Source organism: Salmo salar, chromosome 04, assembly GCF_965601325.2.
Source record: "Salmo salar chromosome 04, fSalSal1, whole genome shotgun sequence".
NCBI lineage: Eukaryota > Metazoa > Chordata > Actinopteri > Salmoniformes > Salmonidae > Salmo > Salmo salar.
This window is the reverse complement of record NC_138294.1, coordinates 70,696,051-70,717,074: the sequence shown is the minus strand read 5'-3', so window position 1 is coordinate 70,717,074 and position 21,024 is coordinate 70,696,051. Positions and strand designations below refer to the sequence as shown.

Sequence of the window (21,024 nt, the reverse complement as noted above, 5' to 3'; positions counted from 1 at the left end):
TCAATTCATCAAACCAATAGTGGAGCCAGACCCCAGCAATCATTATCGACCCACCTGGAGCAGTTAGTCTAACAGAAAAGCTACCACCTTTGGTTAACTGCCCTGTGTGTATTTTCACTTTAGAGGTGTGTTTATTTCAGGATGGTTGCTCTATTTCTGAAGTGTGTAGGCCTACCACAAGCTTTCATTTTTCCCTAACGACGCCCCATAGACAAAGCTACCCCTTCTTCCTGTCACCCTCGCTCTTCGCACAGTGGGACGGGTGTGGTCGGCATGTCAACAACCGGATAAATCACCCACAAAATAGACCCCGGGCAGAGGTCGCTGAGGGTCGTGTTCAGGGGTCAAACGAGACGCCACATGCCGACCCCAAAGGTCAACAAGGTAAAATCTGAAACACATCCCCTACTGTCTGTCATTTAGGCTAGGGGCTGTTGGACAGAAGAAGAGCTAGCTAGCTAGCAAACAAAAGTAACACCAGAAAACAACAATCAATGTGTCCCTCTTTCCTGTCTACGTAGCTATCTCTGGGGCATGCGCTCCTATTGATTCAATCCCATTGTCACGGTTGATGAAAGTGTAACAGTTGTTAAAGTACTATGTGAATTTCACCAGGTTCATATATTAATATGTCATGTTGATTTGTTATTATGCATGCCTGCATCGTGGGAGTAGGAGAGTGTGTACTTACGTTTTGCCCTGCGTGCTCGTGCTCAAATCATTTTGATGCACTATGAGAGGTAGGCACGCTTTTTCTGTCGTCTTCAGAAAAGTTTGATTCTTTTAAGCACAAAGTCATACACACAGTGTTTTGTTCATGAATAATGTTGTATATTTAGAGGTTACTCATAAGTGGATGGTATTGTTAACCTGTTGGGGGTAGGGGGCAGTATTGACACGGCCGGATAAAAAACGTACCCGATTTAATCTGGTTACTACTCCTGCCCAGTAACTAGAAATGCATATAATTATTGGCTTTGGATAGAAAACACCCTAAAGTTTCTAAAACTGTTTGAATGGTGTCTGTGAGTATAACAGAACTCATATGGCAGGCAAAAACCTGAGAAGATTCCTTACAGGAAGTGCCCTCTCTGACAAGATCTTGTTCTTCTTGTCTCTGTTTATTGAAGACTGAGGATCTTTGCTGTAACGTGACACTTCCTACGGCTCCCATAGGCTCTCAGAGCCCGGGAAAAAGCTGAATGATATCGAGGCAGCCCCAGGCTGAAACACATTTGCGCGTTTGGCAAGTGGCCGATCAGAGGATAATGGGCTTAGGCGCGTGCACGAGTCGACCCCGTGCTTTATTTTCTTTCGTCTTTTTACCTAAACGCAGATTCCCGGTCGGAATATTATCGCTTTTTTAATGAGAAAAATGCCATAAAAATTGATTTTAAACAGCGGTTGACATGCTTCGAAGTACGGTAATGGAATATTTAGACATTTTTTGTCACGAAATGCGCCGTGCTCGTCACCCTTCTTTACCATTCGGATAGTGTCTTGAACGCCGCTATTTGGATATAAAGATGGGTTATTTGGGACCAAACCAACATTTGTTATTGAAGTAGAAGTCCTGGGAGTGCATTCTGACGAAGAACACCAAAGGTAATAACATTTTTCTTATAGTAAATCTGACTTTGGTGAGTGCTAAACTTGCTGGGTGTCTAAATAGCTAGCCCTGTGATGCCGGGCTATCTACTGAGAATATTGCAAAATGTGCTTTCACCGAAAAGCTATTTTAAAATCGGACATATCGAGTGCATAGAGGAGTTCTGTATCTATAATTCTTAAAATAATTGTTATGCTTTTTGTGAACATTTATCGTGAGTAATTTAGTAAATTTTTTGTAATTTCACCGGAAGTTTGCGGGGGGCATGCTAGTTCTGAACGTCACATGCTAATGTAAAAAGCTGGTTTTTGATATAAATATGAACTTGATTGAACAAAACATGCATGTATTGTATAACATAATGTCCTAGGTGTGTCATCTGATGAAGATCATCAAAGGTTAGTGCTGCATTTAGCTGTCTTCTGGGTTTTTGTGACATTATATGCTAGCTTGAAAAATGGGTGTCTGATTATTTCTGGCTGGGTACTCTGCTGACATAATCTAATGTTTTGCTTTCGTTGTAAAGCCTTTTTGAAATCGGACAGTGTGGCTAGATTAACGAGAGTCTTGTCTTTAAAATGGTGTAAAATAGTCATATGTTTGAGAAATTGAAGTAATAGCATTTCTAAGGTATTTGAATAACGCGCCACAGGATTCCACTGGCTGTTACGTAGGTGGGACGATTTCGTCCCGCCGACCCTAGAGAGGTTAAGATGCACTTGTAATTGTACTTTTTAGGATGATGTCAACATTCTGAATTCAACATGTGGTTAATAGCTAGCTAAGGTATTAGCAGGTTATTGTATGTGTGAACGATGGCTAGCTCCTCAAATGATCCCAGTCCCTTGTATTGTGCATCTGTTGTAGAAAGAGGCGATGATTCGCAGAACATATGTGCTCTACAAATGTTTGATTTTCTTTTGGATGCAGATGCAGGATGCATAGAGTGAATTCTGCTTGATTAAAACTACCTGATCTCCAAAGTCCACACGTCTATAGTCTCAGTCAACCACACACAATGCAGAGTTACAGCGGTGCAGTACAGCACCGGTTACAAAAGCACTGAAATAGTGCAGAAACGCAGCGTAATAACCACATCTTATGCTACCTCACCCTTGGCTTGTGCGCACACACACAAAGACAACACACTTTGATGATATATCGACTGTCACGTCCTGACCAGTGAGAAGGGTCATTTTGCCATAGTAGAATGGTCAGAGCATGGCAGGGGGGTTGTTTTGTGTGTTTTGGGGTTGGTTTGTTTCTAGGGGAATTTGTTCTAGTTTTCTGTTTCTATGTTTCATTTTCCTTGTGTGGCCGAGTATGGTTTCCAATCAGAGGCAGGTGTCTTTCCTTGTCTCTGATTGGAAGCCATACTTAGGCAGCCTGTTTTTCTTTAATCCTTTCGACGCCTGTGACATCAACAACAATATCAACAAAACAAATCCAGTCCACACTAGACAAGGGGTTTGATTAAGACAACTTGACTAAGCACAAACCCAGCTAGTTTTAGTGTTTTTTTTACTGGGTCTTTTTCCCCTCCGAAGCTCCAACTTGAGAATAACAATGGCGATGCTTGATTTGAGGAGACACATTCACTCACACATCGCCTATGGCTACAATAAATAATTAGCCATAAAGGGCACAGCGCTACAGAGCTGAGCTTCAGAGGCAGGAAAAATGGAGAAGATTTAATGTTCTCACATGGGATAGCACATTGGGGAACACACTGTAATGGTGGATCTAAAATATACATAACACCAGAATTGAGAAAATGTATCAGATGTGTCATAGGGAAGAAATGAGAAATGCCTTCCGCCTACTACATGTTTTAAGAAACTAAGTTCCAGCCTTAAAGCCACAATCCTGATTTGTTTTGTCAGCCAAAGGAATTAGCCACTTGGTTTGGTTTTAAGCTGAGGGATGGGGCTGGAGAAATATATTATTTGATTTATCAACCTTGAAATAAAAATAGATAGATACTTGCTTTGAATTTCAAAAGAGGAGTCCGTTGACTTATTTTAAGTGCCTATATTGCAAGTAAGTACACACATAACTGGGGAGACATGCATAAGAGAGTCTATTTTAGCCTGTGGGAGTCCATGACTCTTTCTTTGTGATAAGATATGTGAGGGAGGTCTGTTAGGAAGGAGAGTGGTGGTCAGAGGGAGAGGTAAAGCAGCTGTGTGTGTGTGTGTGTGTGTGTGTGTGTGTGTGTGTGTGTGTGTGTGTGTGTGTGTGTGTGTGTGTGTGTGTGTGTGTGTGTGTGTGTGTGTGTGTGTGTGTGTGTATACATATGCATGTTCACAAGGAAGTGTGTGTCTTTGTGTGGATAGTACTTTTCAACTGACTCCTCAGCTCCCACATACTGTGCTTACGCTAGGCTAGATCAGAGTGCAGTTAGTTTCAGTGTTGAAGTTGTATGGAACACAGCAACTCACAGCAGGCCTCTAAATCAAACAGCAGCAGACAGTGTTTACAACAGATGATCTAAAACCATGCACTAAGAGAGAGGAGGCTCTCAAACACACACACTCATCATCATCATTGGCAATCACTTGGGGTCGAGTATGATTGTCCTCCTGATGGGTCCTGCTTGTGGGCCTTCAGATAGCTGAAGAGGCTGAGCCGGGAGCCACATATTTTGGTGCAGTGTGGGAAGGGGTGAGTGGTGGTGGTGGATGGTGGTTGGGCCTTATTATGGAAAGTTTCTTCTTTCGAAGTTGCTGCTTGTCCTCTGCGGCATGGCAGAGATCTTCTTCATAATGTGCTACTCCTTCTTGTGCAGTTTTCCTCTATGTCGACCTATCTTTTCGTAGTGTCCTTCCAGCTGGAGATGTTTATGTGGAACTTTTTGAGTTTAGTCTTTAGGTTGTCCTTGTACCGCTTCATTTGTCCTCCAGGAGCCCGCTGTCCTGCGTTTAGTTGTGAATACAGGGCCTGTTTCGGGAGGCGAGAGTTGGGCATCATGACAACAAGGCCAGTCCATCGTAGCTGGTGTTGAGCAGTGTTGGTGGTAATGCTGCTGATGTTTGCCTCATCAAGGACATTGGTGTTGGTGCGCCTGTCTTCTCAGTTGATCCTCATGATGTTGCGAAGGCATTTTGGTGGTGCGACCCCAGGGACTCTGACTCTCTATTGGTTACACAGACTTTTGGACTCCCATCCTATTCTAACCACTTCTCACCGGCTTTGTATTCATGTTACCTGATACAATTGCTGTACAATATGATCTTGTTGCCATCTGACGCACATTCAGATAAATAAATCAGCACTGCATAAATCAGCACTGCAGAGCTCTGCCTGTCCTATGGTTCACAGCACCAATCCAGGTGTGTTGGTCATTACTGAGATGTGGTTAAGGAAGAGTGTTTTGAACACTGATGTTAACCTTTCTGGTTATAACCTTTTTCGGCAAGACAGATCTTCCAAAGGTGGGGGAGTGGCAGTCTTTACCAAGGATCACCTTCAGTGCTCGGTTGTATCCACCAAGTCTGTCCCCAAACAATTTGATTTGCTGGTTTTAAGCATTCAACTTTCAAATAGCTATTTTTTGACTGTTGCTGCGTGCTATCGTCCTCCATCAGCATCGGCACCGATAAAGATTTTAAAAAACGGTGGGTGCAATGATGCTGCCTTGCTTAACTCCAGAGTTCATCTTGAAGGGTTCAGTTTCAGCACCACTGTTCCTGAGCACTGAAGCTGTCGTTCTGGTATTCGCAGTATTCTGGTGAAATTGTCAGGGCAGACGATTTTTTTACAGTATCAGCCAGAGGGCATGGCGTTTCACAGAGTCAAAGGCTTTTGTAAAGTCTATAATGGTCATGTACAGTGGTTGCTTTTTCTCCCTTCATTTTTCTAGCAGTTGTGGTGCTGTGAAGATCATTTCAGTGGTGCGTCTGTTTGGACGAAAGCCATACAGAGATTCTGGAATACCTATGTAAGAATGCTGTTCATTGACTACAGCTTTCAACACCATAGTGAAGCTCATCATTAAGTTCGGGGCCCTGGGTCTGAACCCCGCCCTGTGCAACTGGGTCCTGGACTTCCTGGCGGGCCGCCCCCCAGGTAGTGAAGGTAGGAAAAATCCCATCATATATATACAGTTGAAGTCGGAAGTTTACATACACCTTAGCCAAATACATTTGAACTCAGTTTTTCACAATTCCTGACATTTAATCCTAGAAAAATTCCCTGTCTTGGGTCAGTTAGGATCACCACTTTATTTTAAGAATGTGAAATGTCAGAATAATAGTAGAGAGAATGATTTATTTCAGCTTTACTTTCTTTCATCACATTCCCAGTGGGTCAGAAGTTTACATAAACGCAATTAGTATTTGATAGCATTGCCTTTAAATTGTTTAACTTGAGTCAAATGTTTCGGGTAGCCATCCACAAGCTTCCCACAATAAGTTGGGTGAATTTTGGCCCATTCCTCCTGACAGAGCTGGTGTAACTGAGTCATGTTTGTAGGCCTCCTTGCTCGCACATGCTTTTTTAGTTCTGCGCACAAATGTTCTATAGGATTGAGGTTAGGGCTTTGTGATGGCCCCTCCAATACCTTGATGTTGTTGTCCTTAAGCCGTTTTGCCACAACTTTGGAAGTATGCTTGGATCATTATCTGTTTGGAATTCCCATTTGCAACCAAGCTTTAACTTCCTGACTGATGTCTTGAGATGTTGCTTCAATATACCCACATAAGTTCCCTCCTTATGATGCCATCTATTTTGTAAAGTGCACCAGTCCCTCCTGCAGCAAAGCACCCCAACAACATAATGCTGCCAACCGTGCTTCACGTTTGGGATGGTGTTCTTTCGGCGCCTACCCCTTTTTCCTCCAAACATAACGATGGTCATTATGGGCAAAAAGTTATATTTTTGTTTCATCAGACCAGAGGACATTTCTCCAAAAAGTATGTTTTTTTCCCCAATGTGCAGTTGCAAACCGTAGTCTGGCATTTTTATGGCGGTTTTGGAGCAGTGGCTTCTTCCTTGCTGAGCGGCCTTTCAGGTTTTGTCGATATAGGACTCGTTTTACTATGGATATAGATCATTTTGGACCAGTTTTCTCCAGCATCTTCACAAGGTCCTTTGCTGTTGTTCTGGGATTGATTTGCACTTTTCGCACCAAAGTATGTTCATCTCTAGGAGACAGAACGCGTCTCCTTCCTGAGGGGTATGACGGCTGCGTGGTCCCATGGTGTTTATACTTGCGTACTATTGTTTGTACAGATGAACGTGGTACCTTCAGGTGTTTGGAAATTGCTCCCAAGGATGAACCAGACTTGTGGAGGTCTACTAATTTTTTTCTGAGGTCTTGGCTGATTTCTTTTGATTTTCCCATGATGTCAAGCAAAGAGGCACTGAGTTTGAAGGTAGGCCTTGAAATACATCCACAGGTACACCTCCAATTGAGTCAAATGATGTCAATTAGCCTACCAGAAGCTTCTAAAGCCATGGCATCATTTTCTGGAATTTTACAAGCTGTTTAAAGGCACAGTCAACTTAGCGTATGTAAACTTCTGACCCACTGGAATTGTGATACAGTGAATTATAAGTGAAATAATCTGTCTGTAAACAATTGTTGGAAAAAATACTTGTGTCATGCACAAAGTAGATGCCCTAACCGACTTGCCAAAACTATAGTTTGTTAAGAAGAAATTTGTGGTGGTTGAAAAACTAGTTTTAATGACTCTAACCTAAGTGTATGTAAACTTCCGACTTCAATATATATATACTCCAGACTCCAACATTGCTCATCCTAATATTTATATATTTCTTAATTCCATTCTTTAACTTTTATCTTATTATTTTATATTTAAGATTCTTCAAAGTAGCCACCGTTTGCCTTGATGACAGCTTTGCGCACTCTTGGCATTCTCTCAACCAGCTTCATGAGGAATGCTTTTCCAAAGGTCTTGAAGGAGTTCCCACATTTTCTGAGCACTTGTTGGCTGCTTTTCCTTCACTCTGTGGTCCAACTCATCCCGAACCATCTCAGTTGGGTTGAGGTCGGGTGATTGTGGAAGCCAGGTCATCTGATACAGCACTCCATCCCTCTCCTTGGTCATATAGCCCTTACGCAGCCTGGAGGTATGTTTTGGGTCATTGTCCTGTTGAAAATCAAATGATAGTTCCACTAAGCGCAAACCAGATGCAATGGCGTATCGCTGCGGATTGCTGTGGTAGCCATGCTGGTTAAGTGTGCCTTGAATTCTAAATAAATCACAGACAGTGTCACCAGCAATACACCATCACACTTCCTCCTCCATACTTCCCGGTGGAAACCACACATGCCGAGATCATCCGTTCACCTACTCTGCGTCTCACAAAGACAAGGCAGTTGGAACAAAACATTTATATTTTGGACTCATCAGACCAAAGGACAGATTTCCACCAGTCTAATGTCCATTGCTCTTGTTTCTTGGCCCAAGCAAGTCTCTTATTATTATTGGTGTCCTTTTAGTAGTGGTTTCTTTGCAGCAATTCGACCATGAAGGCCTGATTCACGCAGTCTCCACTGAACAGTTAATGTTGAGATGTGTCTGTTACTTGAACTCTGTGAAGTATTTATTTGGGCTGCAATCTGGGGTGCAGTTAACTCTAATGAACTTATCCTCTGCAGCAGAGGTAACTCTGGATCTTTCTTTCCTGTGGCGGTCCTAATGAGAGCCAGTTTCATCAGAGCGCTTGATGGTTTTTGCGACTGCACTTGAAATGTTCCGCATTGACTGACCTTCATGTTCTAAAGTAATGATGGACTGTTTTTTCTCTTTGCTTATTTATAATTTGGACTTGGTCTTTCACCAAATAGGGCTATCTTCTGTATACCAACCCTACCTTCACAACACAACTGATTGGCTAAAATGCATTAAGAAGGAAATAAATGGTTGAGAGAATGCTAAGAGTGTGCAAAGCTGTCATCAAGGCAAAGGGTGGCTACTTGGAAGAATTTCAAATATAAAATATATTTTTATTTGTTTAACACTTTTTTGGTTACTACATGATTTCATATGTGTTATTTCATAGTTTTGATGTCTTCACTATTATTCTACAATGTAGAAAATAGTCAAAATAAAGAAATACCCTTGAATGAGTAGGTGTGTCCAAACTTTTGACTGTTACTGTATGTATTCTAGGAGCACTGGTCCGCCTTCCTTCAGGATTTCTGCTGGAATCCCATCGGGGCCGGTGGCTTTGTTGTTCCTCCTCTTCCTGATGGCATCTTGCACCTCCTGCAGGCTAGGTGGTTCTCCCATGTATTCCTCCTTTGTTGGTCGCTGAGGGACATGATCATTGACCTCTATCTCAACTGTTGTACTTCTGTTGAGGAGCTCCTCAAAGTCTCTGGAATCACCAGTGTCTGCCAGCTGCTGGATCTCCAGGGCCTTTTCTGTCCATCATTTGTTTTTTTACTTCCTTCATCTGGTGTTGGACAACTGTCTTCGCTCTGGTATGAGCTTCTCTTGTGGCCCTGCAGTTGATATTGTTCTGCCAGGCACAGAAGGTTCTCTGCTTGGTGTCAATGAGCTGTTCAATTTCAGAGTCATTCTCATCAAACCAGTTCTTGTGCTTTTTGGTCTTATAGCCGAGTGTGTCCTTGGCGTTAAGGATGGTGGACTTGAGCATGCTCCAGTGTGTTTCAATATCCTTAGGATATTATTCGTGCAGTTCTGCACTTAGAAAAGTCTGGAGGTGTTGTCATTTGCTGGCATCACCCAGACTTTTGATGTCAAACCTTGGCCGATTCAGCTTTTTCTGCACCCTCCTTTTCCGCATGAGTCAGATGGACATAGTGGAGCGAATTAGACGATAGTCTGTCCAGCAGTCATCTGCGCTTGTCATTGCTCTTGTGATGTTTATACACACACTCAAACAGACAAATGCAAACAAGCTATCTTACACACACACATACACACAAGAACAGTCAGTTCTCCTTCTCAAGCCGTCTTACATATGCACACACACACACACAGACACACAGACACAGTAACAAAGCACAGCGGTGTCCTCGGCGAGAGCCTCCTCAGGGGCAGAGAGTGACAGGCAGCTGTCAAAGTCACACAGTGACGCAGACAGACAACAGACACACACACACACGCGCGCTGGAGTAGACCCACTTGAAATAAAAAAGCACCCAAACGCTGTTAATACTGCATCAAAAATGCATTTTAAGCTTGAAACTGCTAAAGTTCAATGTACCCTCTAAGAACAATGTTCTGTGCTAAGACATCTTCCTTCAAGATATTTCCCAGAAGAAAACAATAGAAACAGATGTTTATACAAAAACCCTTGCATGTTGATCTAAGTCCACAAAATGTTCTATCCACATTTTATTTGGAAGATGAAAGTGCATACTGATGTTTTGCTGATAAAATGGATGCCATCTTTTACCTTTATAAAACATTTTTTTAATAGATGCTGATAGAACAGACCAAATCGCTACTACTCACTCACTCACTCACTCACTCAGTCACTCAGTCACTCAGTCACTCACTCAGTCACTCACTCAGTCACTCACTCAGTCACTCACTCACTCACTCAGTCACTCACTCACTCACTCACTCACTCACTCACTCAGTCACTCACTCACTCACTCACTCACTCACTCACTCACTCACTCACTCACTCACTCACTCACTCACTCACTCACTCACTCACTGGCATATTTATCCATCTATTGTCATGCTAATACACAGGGCAGTTTAGGAAATACCACATTGAGATTATGTCATGATTTTATTCGTGCTGCGGGCATGATAAAAAAATATTATTTGAGATTATTTGTCTATCCCAGATAGGGCCCCCATAACTGAACTCACCTGTATCATTTCAACAAGTAAACTGAGGTAATATGCAAGTAGCTGATTTACTCCGCTGCAACTCCCCTACAGCCTTGGGAGCGGGGAAGGTCGAGAGCCATGCGTCCTCCGAACACCACCCTGCCAAGCCGCACTGCTCGCTTAATCCAGAAGAACCAATGTGTCAGAGGAAACACCGTCCAGCTGGCAATCGGGGTCAGCTTGCAGGGACCTGGCCAACCACAAGGAGTTGCTGGAGAGCGATGGAACAAGGAAATCCCAGCCGGCCAACTCCTCCCCTAACCCAGACGACGCTGGACCAATTGTGCACCGCCTCATGGGTCTACCGGTCACGGCCGGCTGTGACACAGCCTGGGATCGAGCCCGGGTCTGTAGTGACGCTCAAGCACTACAATCCAGTGCCTTAGACGGCTGCTCCACTCGGTAGGCCCCCCAATGACCAGCCTGACAGAACTACAGAGTTCCTTGGCTGAGATGGAAGAACCTGCCAGAAGGATAACAGTCGCTACAGCACTTCACCAATCTGGGCTTAATGGGAGAGTGGCCAGACAAAAGCCACTCCTGAGAAAAAGGTGCATGAAACATGCCTGGAGTTTGCAAAAGATTCGGTGCTCTGATGAGACAAAAATGTAACTCTTTGGCCTGAATGATAAGTGCTATGCCTGGAGAAAACCGTGCACAGTTCATCACCCGTCTAACACCATCCCTAGCATGAAGCATGGTGGTGGCAGCATCATGCTATGGGGATGTTTTTCATCGGCAGGGACTGGGAAACTGGTAAGGATAGAGATAACAATGAATGGAGCAAAACACAGGCTAATCCTTGATAGCCTGCTTCAGAGTGCAAACAACCTTTGACTCGGGTGGAGATTTACGTTCCAATAGGACAATAACCCCAAGCATACAGCCAAAGCAACGCTGGAATGGCTTCAGAACAAGAATGTGAAAGTCGTGGCTCAACGTCAGCAATCCAATCAGCTTCGAGTTCATCTACAAAATGGTCGTACTATAGATAGTCTGCACTATAAATACAGCAACAACCATTGACACCTCAAACATAAACATTAAAATGCCAAAAAATGTAATTGGATCAAACTGGTCCGTGATATTGATGCACACAGAGCTAGCCTTTTCTGTACACCTACAACAACATACATATGGTATTGTAAGAGTATGATTTGACAGGGCTGCCAGGGGCACTTAATGAATATTGACTTTTCCCCCCAATCATACAGTATAAAAGCAAACGAGGGGATTCTACTATGCCCAATACAGATGAAGTATCTTAATTTGATCAGTCTTTTGTTGCTGAGAATTTTCCAAAATTGCAGGAAATGCAAACTTGTCATGTATTTAAGTTCCACTCTGAAAATTCAAACTTGATTTGCCCTAACAAACAATGTATCAACCCCTACAAAAATGTCCATTAATAATCCACATAATAATTCACATTTCCTGTTGCTGCAGGATTATTTTCCTGCTGTAGCAAACTGGCTCAAATTAAGATCCTACATCTGTATGGCAACCACATGGAATCAAATAATTCCTTGCCCTCCTCTCGACACACACACTCACAAGATGAAATGGTGTACTTACTGAATGGACCCACTGGAATGGAGAGATGGAGAAAAATTGAGCAGAGAGAAAAAACAAAGAGATGAATGAAAATGAGATGGGTTGAGTTGAGACTTGATTGAGTCCAGTGAACCAAGATTTAGTGTATCATCATTAGATTATGCTTTATGTAGTATGGCTCAGGTTGGAGGGTTGTAGTATGGTTCCGGTTGGAGTCAATTTAGTCAATTCAGAAAGTGAGAAATAAATAAATGCCATTTTAAAATTTCTAATAGAATTTCTATTCATCTTCTGAATTGAGTGAATTTAAATTAAAAGCCATACCTGCTATGGCTAGGTATTATGGTTTGATGGCTATACTTTAAAAAAAATAACACACACACACTAGCATACCCCATTAATATGTTGCCATAATTCACACAGAACAATCTCCAAGCAATTCCATGGCATAAACTCCTATTGGTGCGTATTTGTGCACCTGTGTCTTTACTTGTGTGTGTATGCGCACACGCATGTGTGTGTGTGGAGGGTTCCAAAAGTAAAATGTCAAAAAGTGCAGGAGACCTAAGTCATTACTGATGGAGTCAAGTGCTGCTGAAATTGAACTAAACTAAACCTTTAATAATGCCTGTCAGCTTTACATAAGAGACTGTGTGTGTCTCACTCATGCCCATATTCGTGTATGTCCATATTCATGTGTGTTGTGCCTGGTCTTACCATGGACCTGCAGGCTGCCTGATGCCTCTGCCTTGCCCATGCTATTCTCAGACACGCAGGTGTAGGTGCCCTCGTCCTCAGCCCGGACCTGGGTCAGACGCAGGCTGTGGTCATTGCGGATATCTGACCTGCAACAACAACAACAGACCAGGGTGAATCTATAGAATGATAGCATGTTATGCTACTGTACATGGGGTCCATTCGCTCTCATTGATTTCTGGTGACTAATGCAATGCTGTGTATCTATCTCTCTCTCTCTCTCTCTCTCTGTGTGTGTGTTCTCACCTGCCACGGGGCAGCTCTCCTTCCTCTCTCCTCCAGCGGATGGTGGGGGCGGGGTCTCCGTGGGCCTCACACAGGAAGTCCACCGTGTCATCAGCCAACACCACCTGGTTCACAGGACGCTTAACGAACATGGGTCGCTCTGACAGACCGAGAGAGAGATATGGTCAGAGAGAAATCAACGTACAGCGAGAGAGAAAGAGAGAGAGAGTCAGAGAAAAAGAAAAGGCGGACAAGATTGGAGAGTGACAGAAGTTGGGAAAATATGATAAATACACAGTAGAAAATAGAGAGGACCAGAGAAAACACAGAACCAGGGAAAGCAAGGTCATCTGAATGTAAACTCCACTCACCAAACACCACTAGTTCTGCTGGGTCGCTGTCCCTTTCCCCCACCATATTGGTGCCCACACACACAAACATGCCTGCGTCGCTCTTCCTCGTGTTCGAAATCATCAGCTTGCCTCCTCGAATCTATGAGAGAGAGAGAGAGTCAAGAAGTAAGCCACCAGTGTCCCCTTAAAAGACACCGCAGGGGGAAGGAAGCATGGTGATGTGCTTGTCATGTCCCCAAGCCTATTCACTCTATCATGTTGTTTATTAAGCAAACAACACATTTAGGCATCTGTGTCTGTTTATCTCTCTCTCTCCATACCCCTAGCATCAAATTGTCACTATCTCTTTCCGTTTCTGTCCCTCTCTCTTTCTCTAACCTCACCACTCTCTCTCTCTCTCCCATCCCCCCCCTGACTATTCCTCTTATTCATGTGGTTGTACTTGACATTGAGAGAACCTCCACATGGACAAATGTGGAATACATATACCCAAAGCCTTCTATACAGATAAGTGACTGTAGTGTGAGTTACGTGTGTAGTGTATCAGTTATGTGTGTAGTGTATCAGAGTGCTTTTGGCCTCAGGGAGAGCAGAGAGGTGGTCTGTTGTACTGGTGGGTTCAGTTTTTGGTCATTACACCTTCAAATAGATTCAATTAAATGAGCCATATAATCTATTCACTTCCATAATTGACGAAAATAAAAAATCAATGCAATTCCATACACATGATTGTCCATGATAGCATTGACCAAAACTAAGCGATACAACCTTAGAGTCTATGGATACAACACTGAAATGATGAAACTGAGGTATAGATACAGGTATTCTAGGTTCTATAGGTATACTTATAGATATGTATAGGTGTAGATAGATAGATAGTTGTCTGTCTATCTGTATATACAGTACCAGTCAAATGTTTGGACACACCTACTCATTCAAGGGGTTTTCTTTATTTTGACTATTTTCTACATTGTAGAATAATAGTGAAGACATCAAAACTATGAAATAACACATATGGAATCATGTAGTAACCAAAAAAGTGTTAAACAAATCAAAATATATTTTATATTTCAGATTCTTCAAAGTGGCCACCCTTCGCCTTTGCTAACGCTTGCATTCTCTCAACCAGCTTCATGCGGTAGTCACCTGGAATGCAAGTTAATTTGTGGAATTTCATTTGTTTTTAATGTGTTTGAGTGAATCAGTTGTGTTGTGACAAGGTAGGGGTGGTATACAGAAGATAGCCCTATTTGATAAAATACCAAGTCCATATTATGGCAAGAACAGCTCAAATAAGCAAAGAGAAATGACAGTCTATCATTACTTTAAGACATCAAGGTCAGTCAATGCAGAAAATGTCAACCACTATGATGAAACTGGCTCTCATGAGGACCACCACAGGAAGGGAAGACCCAGAGTTACCTCTGCTGCAGACAATATGTTCATTAGAGTTACCAGCCTCAGAAATTGCAGCCCAAATAAATTCTTCACAGAGTTCAAGTACATATCTCAACATCAACTGTTTAGAGGAAACTACATGAATCAGGCCTTCATGGTTGAATTGCTGCAAAGAAACCACTACTAAAGGACAACAATAAGAAGAAGATACTTGTGTGAGCAAGAGATACACAAGCAATGAACATTACACTGTGGAAATCTGTCCTTTGGTCCGATGAGTCCAAATGTGCGATTTTTGGTTCCAACCACCGTGTTTTTGTGAGACACAGAGTATGTGAACGGATGATCTCCGCATGTGTGGTTCCCACTGTGAAGCATGGAGGAGGAGGTGTGGGGGTGCTTTGCTGGTGACACTCTTGGTGATTTATTTAGAATTCAAGGCACACTTAACCAGCATGGCTTCCACAGTATTCTGCAGTGATACGCCATCCCATCTGGTTTGCGCGTAGAGGGACTATAATTTGTTTTTCAACAGGACAATGACCCAACACACATCCAGGCTGTGTAAGGGTTATTTGACCAAAAAGGAGAGTGATGGAGTTCTGCATCAGATCACCTGGCCTCCACAATCACCCGACCTCAACCCAATTGAGATGATTTGGGATGAGTTGGACTGCAGAGTGAAGGAAAAGCAGCCAACAACTGCTCAGCATATGTGGGAACCCCTGCAAGACTGTTGGAAAAGCATTTCAGGTGAAGCTGGTTGAGAGAATGCCAAGAGTGTGCAAAGCTGTCACGTCCTGACCAGCAGGTGGAGTAGGTGTACAAGTGTTGGTCAGGGCGTGGCAGAAGAAGTTGGGTTTTCTTTGTTCTGTCTAGGTTGGGTGTTTCTATGTAGAGGTAATTGGGGGTGGACTTCCAATTGAAGGCAGCTGTGTGGTGTTGCCTTTGATTGGAAGTCCTATATTAGTTGGGTGTGTTTGTCTGTGTGTTTGTGGGGAATTGTTGTGAGCACTGCTTTTTTTGGTTTAGCCTGCTGCACTGTCATATCGTGAGTACTGTTCATGGTTTTGTTTATTGTTTTTTTCAGTGGATGCTTTACTCCTTTTTTTTAAATTTAAAATATGAGCATCCATATTCCCGCTGCGCCTTGGTCGTCCTTTCAACAGCACGATGGATTATGTGACAAAAGCTGTCAACAAGGCAACGGGTGGCTACTTTTAAGAATCTAAAATCTAAAATATATTTTTATTTGTTTAACACTTTTTTTGGTTACTACATGATTCCATATGTGTTATTTCATAGTTTTGTTGTCTTCACTATTATTCTGCATTGTAGAAAATAGTCAAAATAAAGAAAAATCCAATAAGTAGTTGTGTCCAAACTTTTGAGTGGTACTATAGGTACAGATAGACGAATATGCAGGCCTGCAGGTCTTTTTTGGATAGCCACAATAATGAAATTATTGAAGGATGCAACAGAGGCATATTTCTATAGACAGATAGAAAGGACTCACAGTGATCCTCTCGTCGTGGTCGTTGACTTTCATGTTGTTCCTCTTCCAGGAGATGGTGGGCTCCGGGTGGCCCCGCGGGGGGATGCACTCCATGACCGCTGGCTCCCCTGCCGCCACCACAACGTCACTGGGCGTCTGCCTGAAGTCATCCCTCAGGACTGGAGATAAGAGAGAGGTTGGAGAGAGGGAGGTGAGGGGGGGTTATTATACAGCAATGATTCCTCAATATCATTTGCGTGGTAATTTTACATATGTATTTCTTGCCAACAAAGCACGATCTCAGATGGAATTGAATAGAGAGAGGGAGATACAGAGCACTATGCCTACTGCCCAATTCCAAATCAACCCCTAACCCCCTAAGCACTTTGTTGATGTAATACAATTCGATAGGTAATAGCAAGATCATAATAGCTCTGCCTTTCCCTCTGTAAGGGAAAGACAAAGATACCGTGGAAGTCCACATCAAAATTCTAAAGTAAGGGTAGTCTAGCACATCTTTCACTATGCAGGGTAGCTTATAATGTAGGCTAAGTTTCATTTGTAAGTAGGAACTGTATGCCATAAAGCTTTGTGCTGCCTCCACTATCAAGTCTAAATAAGCAATGAATGCAAAACAGATGAGATTCAGAAAGCAAGAGCAACTCTCAGTGTGTGATTTAATGTTATAACCCAAAGCCCTTCAATTCTGGGATAATGAAATGACTGTGTTTATTTGCGTGTGTGTCTGGGTGCCTCCCTATGGTCTTCATTGACTCAGTGTGCGTGTGTTCGTGTGTGTGTGTGTTCATGTGTGTGTGTGTGGCATCGCGGCTCTTTTCTGGCACAAAGTGGATTAATTCTTCAATCAGACACACACACACACACACACACACACACACACACACACACAGACACAGACACAGACACAGACACAGACACAAAGATATAGATGTGCTGTACATGAGACAGAAATACAAACACTTGAAAATACTAGAGACATACACTCAAACACATTGTTGTGCACAGAACATGAGACAAAAGCCTACAGATATACGAACACGCACAAACACACTAACACTAGCACGCATCCCCCCTCGTTATTTCACTCTCTCTGCCACTCTGCAATTGGTGCCTGGATATGGCCTTAAGTTTATGAGCAGAAGGGCCTTGTGATATTGCTTTGCACTCGATTCAATCTACTGCAGTGCTTAATTTGAGCTGGTTCTTGCCGGAACAGGATCCGTCACCTCTCCGTTTTGGACTGTTTTGTTCCGGAACCTATTTGGCCGGATCCTGTACCTCTTGTGGCATGAAAAATAATACACTTTTTCAATGTAAAAATTATTATAAATGCGATCAAAGTTCATTCGAGTTGCCTCTGCATTAATTATCCTGCCCCTACAAAAAACGTTATTTAAAAAAAAATGTTTAGGCCAGAGCCTAATATTCTAAGAGCTGATTCGGTTTGGGCCAGGCTTGGGTTTATGGTTTGCTCAACATTGTAATTTACTGTATGTTCGAGATCAACGCAAGGCCGTGGCTGTGTGAGAAGTGCACCAGTATCTCTCACATAGCTAGAATGAATTCAATTTGTATGATCTCTCTGCTCTGATAGACATGAGCCTGCAACTGTCATCTATCCGGTGTTACACTTCATCATCTATTTCCTGATAGAATCATAGCCGCGCGAAGGGTTCTGAAGGAACTGCAGCACCCCTGATGAATTGAAATACATTTGCCAAAATTATAGAATTCCTGTGAAGGCCTATAATTTAGCCCCAGAGGATCATTTGCTTATTTAAAAAAAATAGCCTAGCTGTTGATTGTAGCCCAACAATAAGGAATAGCCTACAGTCGGGAACGTGTGGCAAATCTGTCAGTGAAAAAATATAATGTAGACAAAACAGGCCTTTCGCAAAACTTCAAATAAGATCAAGGGAAAACACAGGTTGGAAAGCAAATGGCTACTGCTGAAAAGCAGAGACTCTATACTGTAGGCTACCAAAATATTTGATCAACTTCCAAATATTGTTTTACAAAAGAAAGAGATACTTTTGGCACGAGCGCATTTGCCATCACCAGTGAGTGTGCTGCACATAATTGGGCGAGTCAGAGAAACTGGAAAGCATTTTTAGGACTATAATTTCCTCCTCACATTGTAGCCTACAATATGTGTCGCCGCACACCTAGGCCTAGGCTATTGATGGATTCAAGACGAGGTCGTTTTCATTGAGCTCAGATTTTCAGTTTGTCGGTGTCAAAGCCTGTCAAAGCCTGTCATTTCGATCATTTGTTCTGTATTAAAAAAGTCTCCAGTCATGTAAAATGACGTAGAATTGCATGTAATGCATTTATAAAAGGCCACGTTTTTTCCGGACCCTAGTTTACTAAAAATGTTCCCAATGTGTGCAACTTCTTTTAAGGGCCTCTATTCTACTGCTCTATGTCACTACACAAATGCAATGCTATGCATGCAATGCTTTATTGTAAAGGTGATTTATTTATTTTTCTCCCCCTCATGCATTCCGGTACCTTAGAACTCCCCAGGTCCCCCCCCCCTCTCTCGCTCACATTTTGTTCCGCAACCTCCAGATTTACAAATTAAGCACTGATCTACTGTAATACCAGAGTGCTGTTGATATGCGTTAAACTGAACGGAGTCAGTTGGAAAATGGCAGTAGCTTGTATCATTGTGTTAAAAATAACTATGAGCATAGTGGAGTTGGTATTTGAGAGGGATCACTGTCCAACCCCAGGCTCCTATCCTCAAATATCACCCCCATATTTGTACCCTCCCAAAATTCCCTTTCACATCAGCTTCTGTCCCACAGTTAGCCAATGAGAAACTTGTGAAAATGGGGGGTGTCTTCGGCTTCTAAAGTTACTCAACTTTCTAAACAAAATCGGCCACTCATCTTTGAAGTTTAGAGTGAATTGAGATTCGGACATCAATGATGGTGGATGATTTATTGATGTGTGAGAGCGTTATGGGGGTGAATGTGTTGCATATATTATGATGACCTAATTAGGAATATCAATGCATGGACGTTCTCACTACATCCTCACTGAACATGCTCTCATGAGTATGGAAAGTGTGAAACTCTCAAATCTTCCAGTCAAATGTTAAGAGGAAAGATTTCCCTCAAAGGTTTTCCTCCAAAGAATTGAAGGCCTTATCCTATATTAATTGCAACAGCACTGATTCACTATATTGTCTATTATTCAGATATTTCAATGAAAAGCTTTGTCACACTCCAAAAACCACCACTATCCCTTAACTGGTCATTAGGGGCTGAATTACAGTGCTAAAGTCCTCACAATGTCACCCGAGCAGGGTGGTTCTGAGCTTAGTCTATCTGATTCATGACAACTCGCTCCTATAATAAAGGTTGAGAAAAGCAAACAAAACCTGAGGACATTACCATAACCCTCCTTTACAGAACTTATGAAGACACTCCCTATCTCTGTCAATGGCTAACATCCATTATGAGGACACCTTATCTCTACTGATGGGTTACATCCCTTATGAGGACTCACTCTCCCTATCTCTGTCAATGGGGCCCTCTCACCCTGCTTATGTTTGTAATCATTTCTCCAAATGTCAAGATAGTGTGGCGTCCAGTGTGTGTGTGTGTGTGTGTGTGTGTGTGTGTGTGTCTCCATACATCAGCCTGTTTTGTTTATAAGCAAGGTCATGCCAGATCGAAGTGTCTGATTGAGAGAGAATTGGGTATATTTTTTTATTTCCTTCAACAGTTGCAGTATCATGGAGATACAGTATATGCTGGAAGATATGTTTTCTGGGATGAATGAACAGTAAATGAACTGTTGAGACTGATGTTAAAACGCTCCACATCTCAGTTTCCTTGAGGATAGTAGATTGTAGTGCCTTAGTTATGAGTATATCATTGCTATTTCTAAGCCCTTGCCTAGGGCATGTGTATGCTTACTTGCCCATACGGTATATGTTAGATCCCATAGTACCACCCCTTTCCCTAGACTCCAATCATTGGAGTGGACCACACAGCCTTTGGGACCCACACTCTCCCATCAGCACATCAACTGAGGGCCTGAAACACACGCACGCACACACGCACACACACACACACAGCCCCTGACCTTATATCAACCTCATTCAAACCTTACCCCAACCACCATTAATCAAGACCGAAACAGTGCACTACCAAAATCACTCAGGGACCTGTCCAGTCATGGCATGTGGTTTCAGGGAACCTATTTAGCTTGCTACATCCTGGGTCCGGAGTGGAGTGCCACAAGGTTAAGGAAAGCTTGTGTTGACCTGTCACACCCGATGCAAGGGGCCCTTGATCCTATGTCCCTGGATCCCTCTCCTCACTTGCCTCTGCTTCACTGGATGCATCACAAATGTTACCCTATTGCCTATTTAGTGCACTACTTCTGATAGGGGCCCATAGAGCTCTGGACAAAAGTAGTGCACTATATAAGGAATAGGGTGCCCTTTGGGACTCAGCCACTGACTGGCCAGCATCTTTGAGAAAAGGGGCTCTACAGAAACTTGATTAGGCACTGGCAATTACCCATAAAGCCCTTGGGGGACCAGATTAAGCAGGTGACCCTTGACCCGCCAGTGCTGATGCCCCTCGGGGGAAGCTCCTCAAAAAAGCCAGGCATAATCCCTACCACCAGGCCTGCATGGTCCACTTCAAATAAGAGGGGGAGACACACACACACACACACACACACATATGCAGAGACATGCACACACACATACACAGATAAAAAAATATATACACTGCTCAAAAAAATAAA

General features: G+C 42.8%; 1 protein-coding gene across 3 annotated transcripts in view; it reads right to left on the bottom strand.

Annotated features, from left to right (window-relative positions):
- The window catches only part of LOC106603666 (roundabout homolog 3), a 269,644-nt gene that overhangs the window by 53,323 nt on the left and 195,297 nt on the right, over positions 1 to 21,024 (bottom strand). For all 3 annotated transcript variants that reach the window (XM_082974681.1, XM_014197617.3, XM_082974682.1), the window contains exons 3-6: positions 16,255 to 16,412; positions 13,359 to 13,479; positions 13,009 to 13,147; positions 12,724 to 12,851 (exon numbers count right to left, since the gene is read on the bottom strand). In XM_082974681.1, the coding sequence (XP_082830807.1) occupies positions 12,724 to 12,851; positions 13,009 to 13,147; positions 13,359 to 13,479; positions 16,255 to 16,412 (546 nt within the window). The remainder of the gene's footprint in view (positions 1 to 12,723; positions 12,852 to 13,008; positions 13,148 to 13,358; positions 13,480 to 16,254; positions 16,413 to 21,024) is intronic.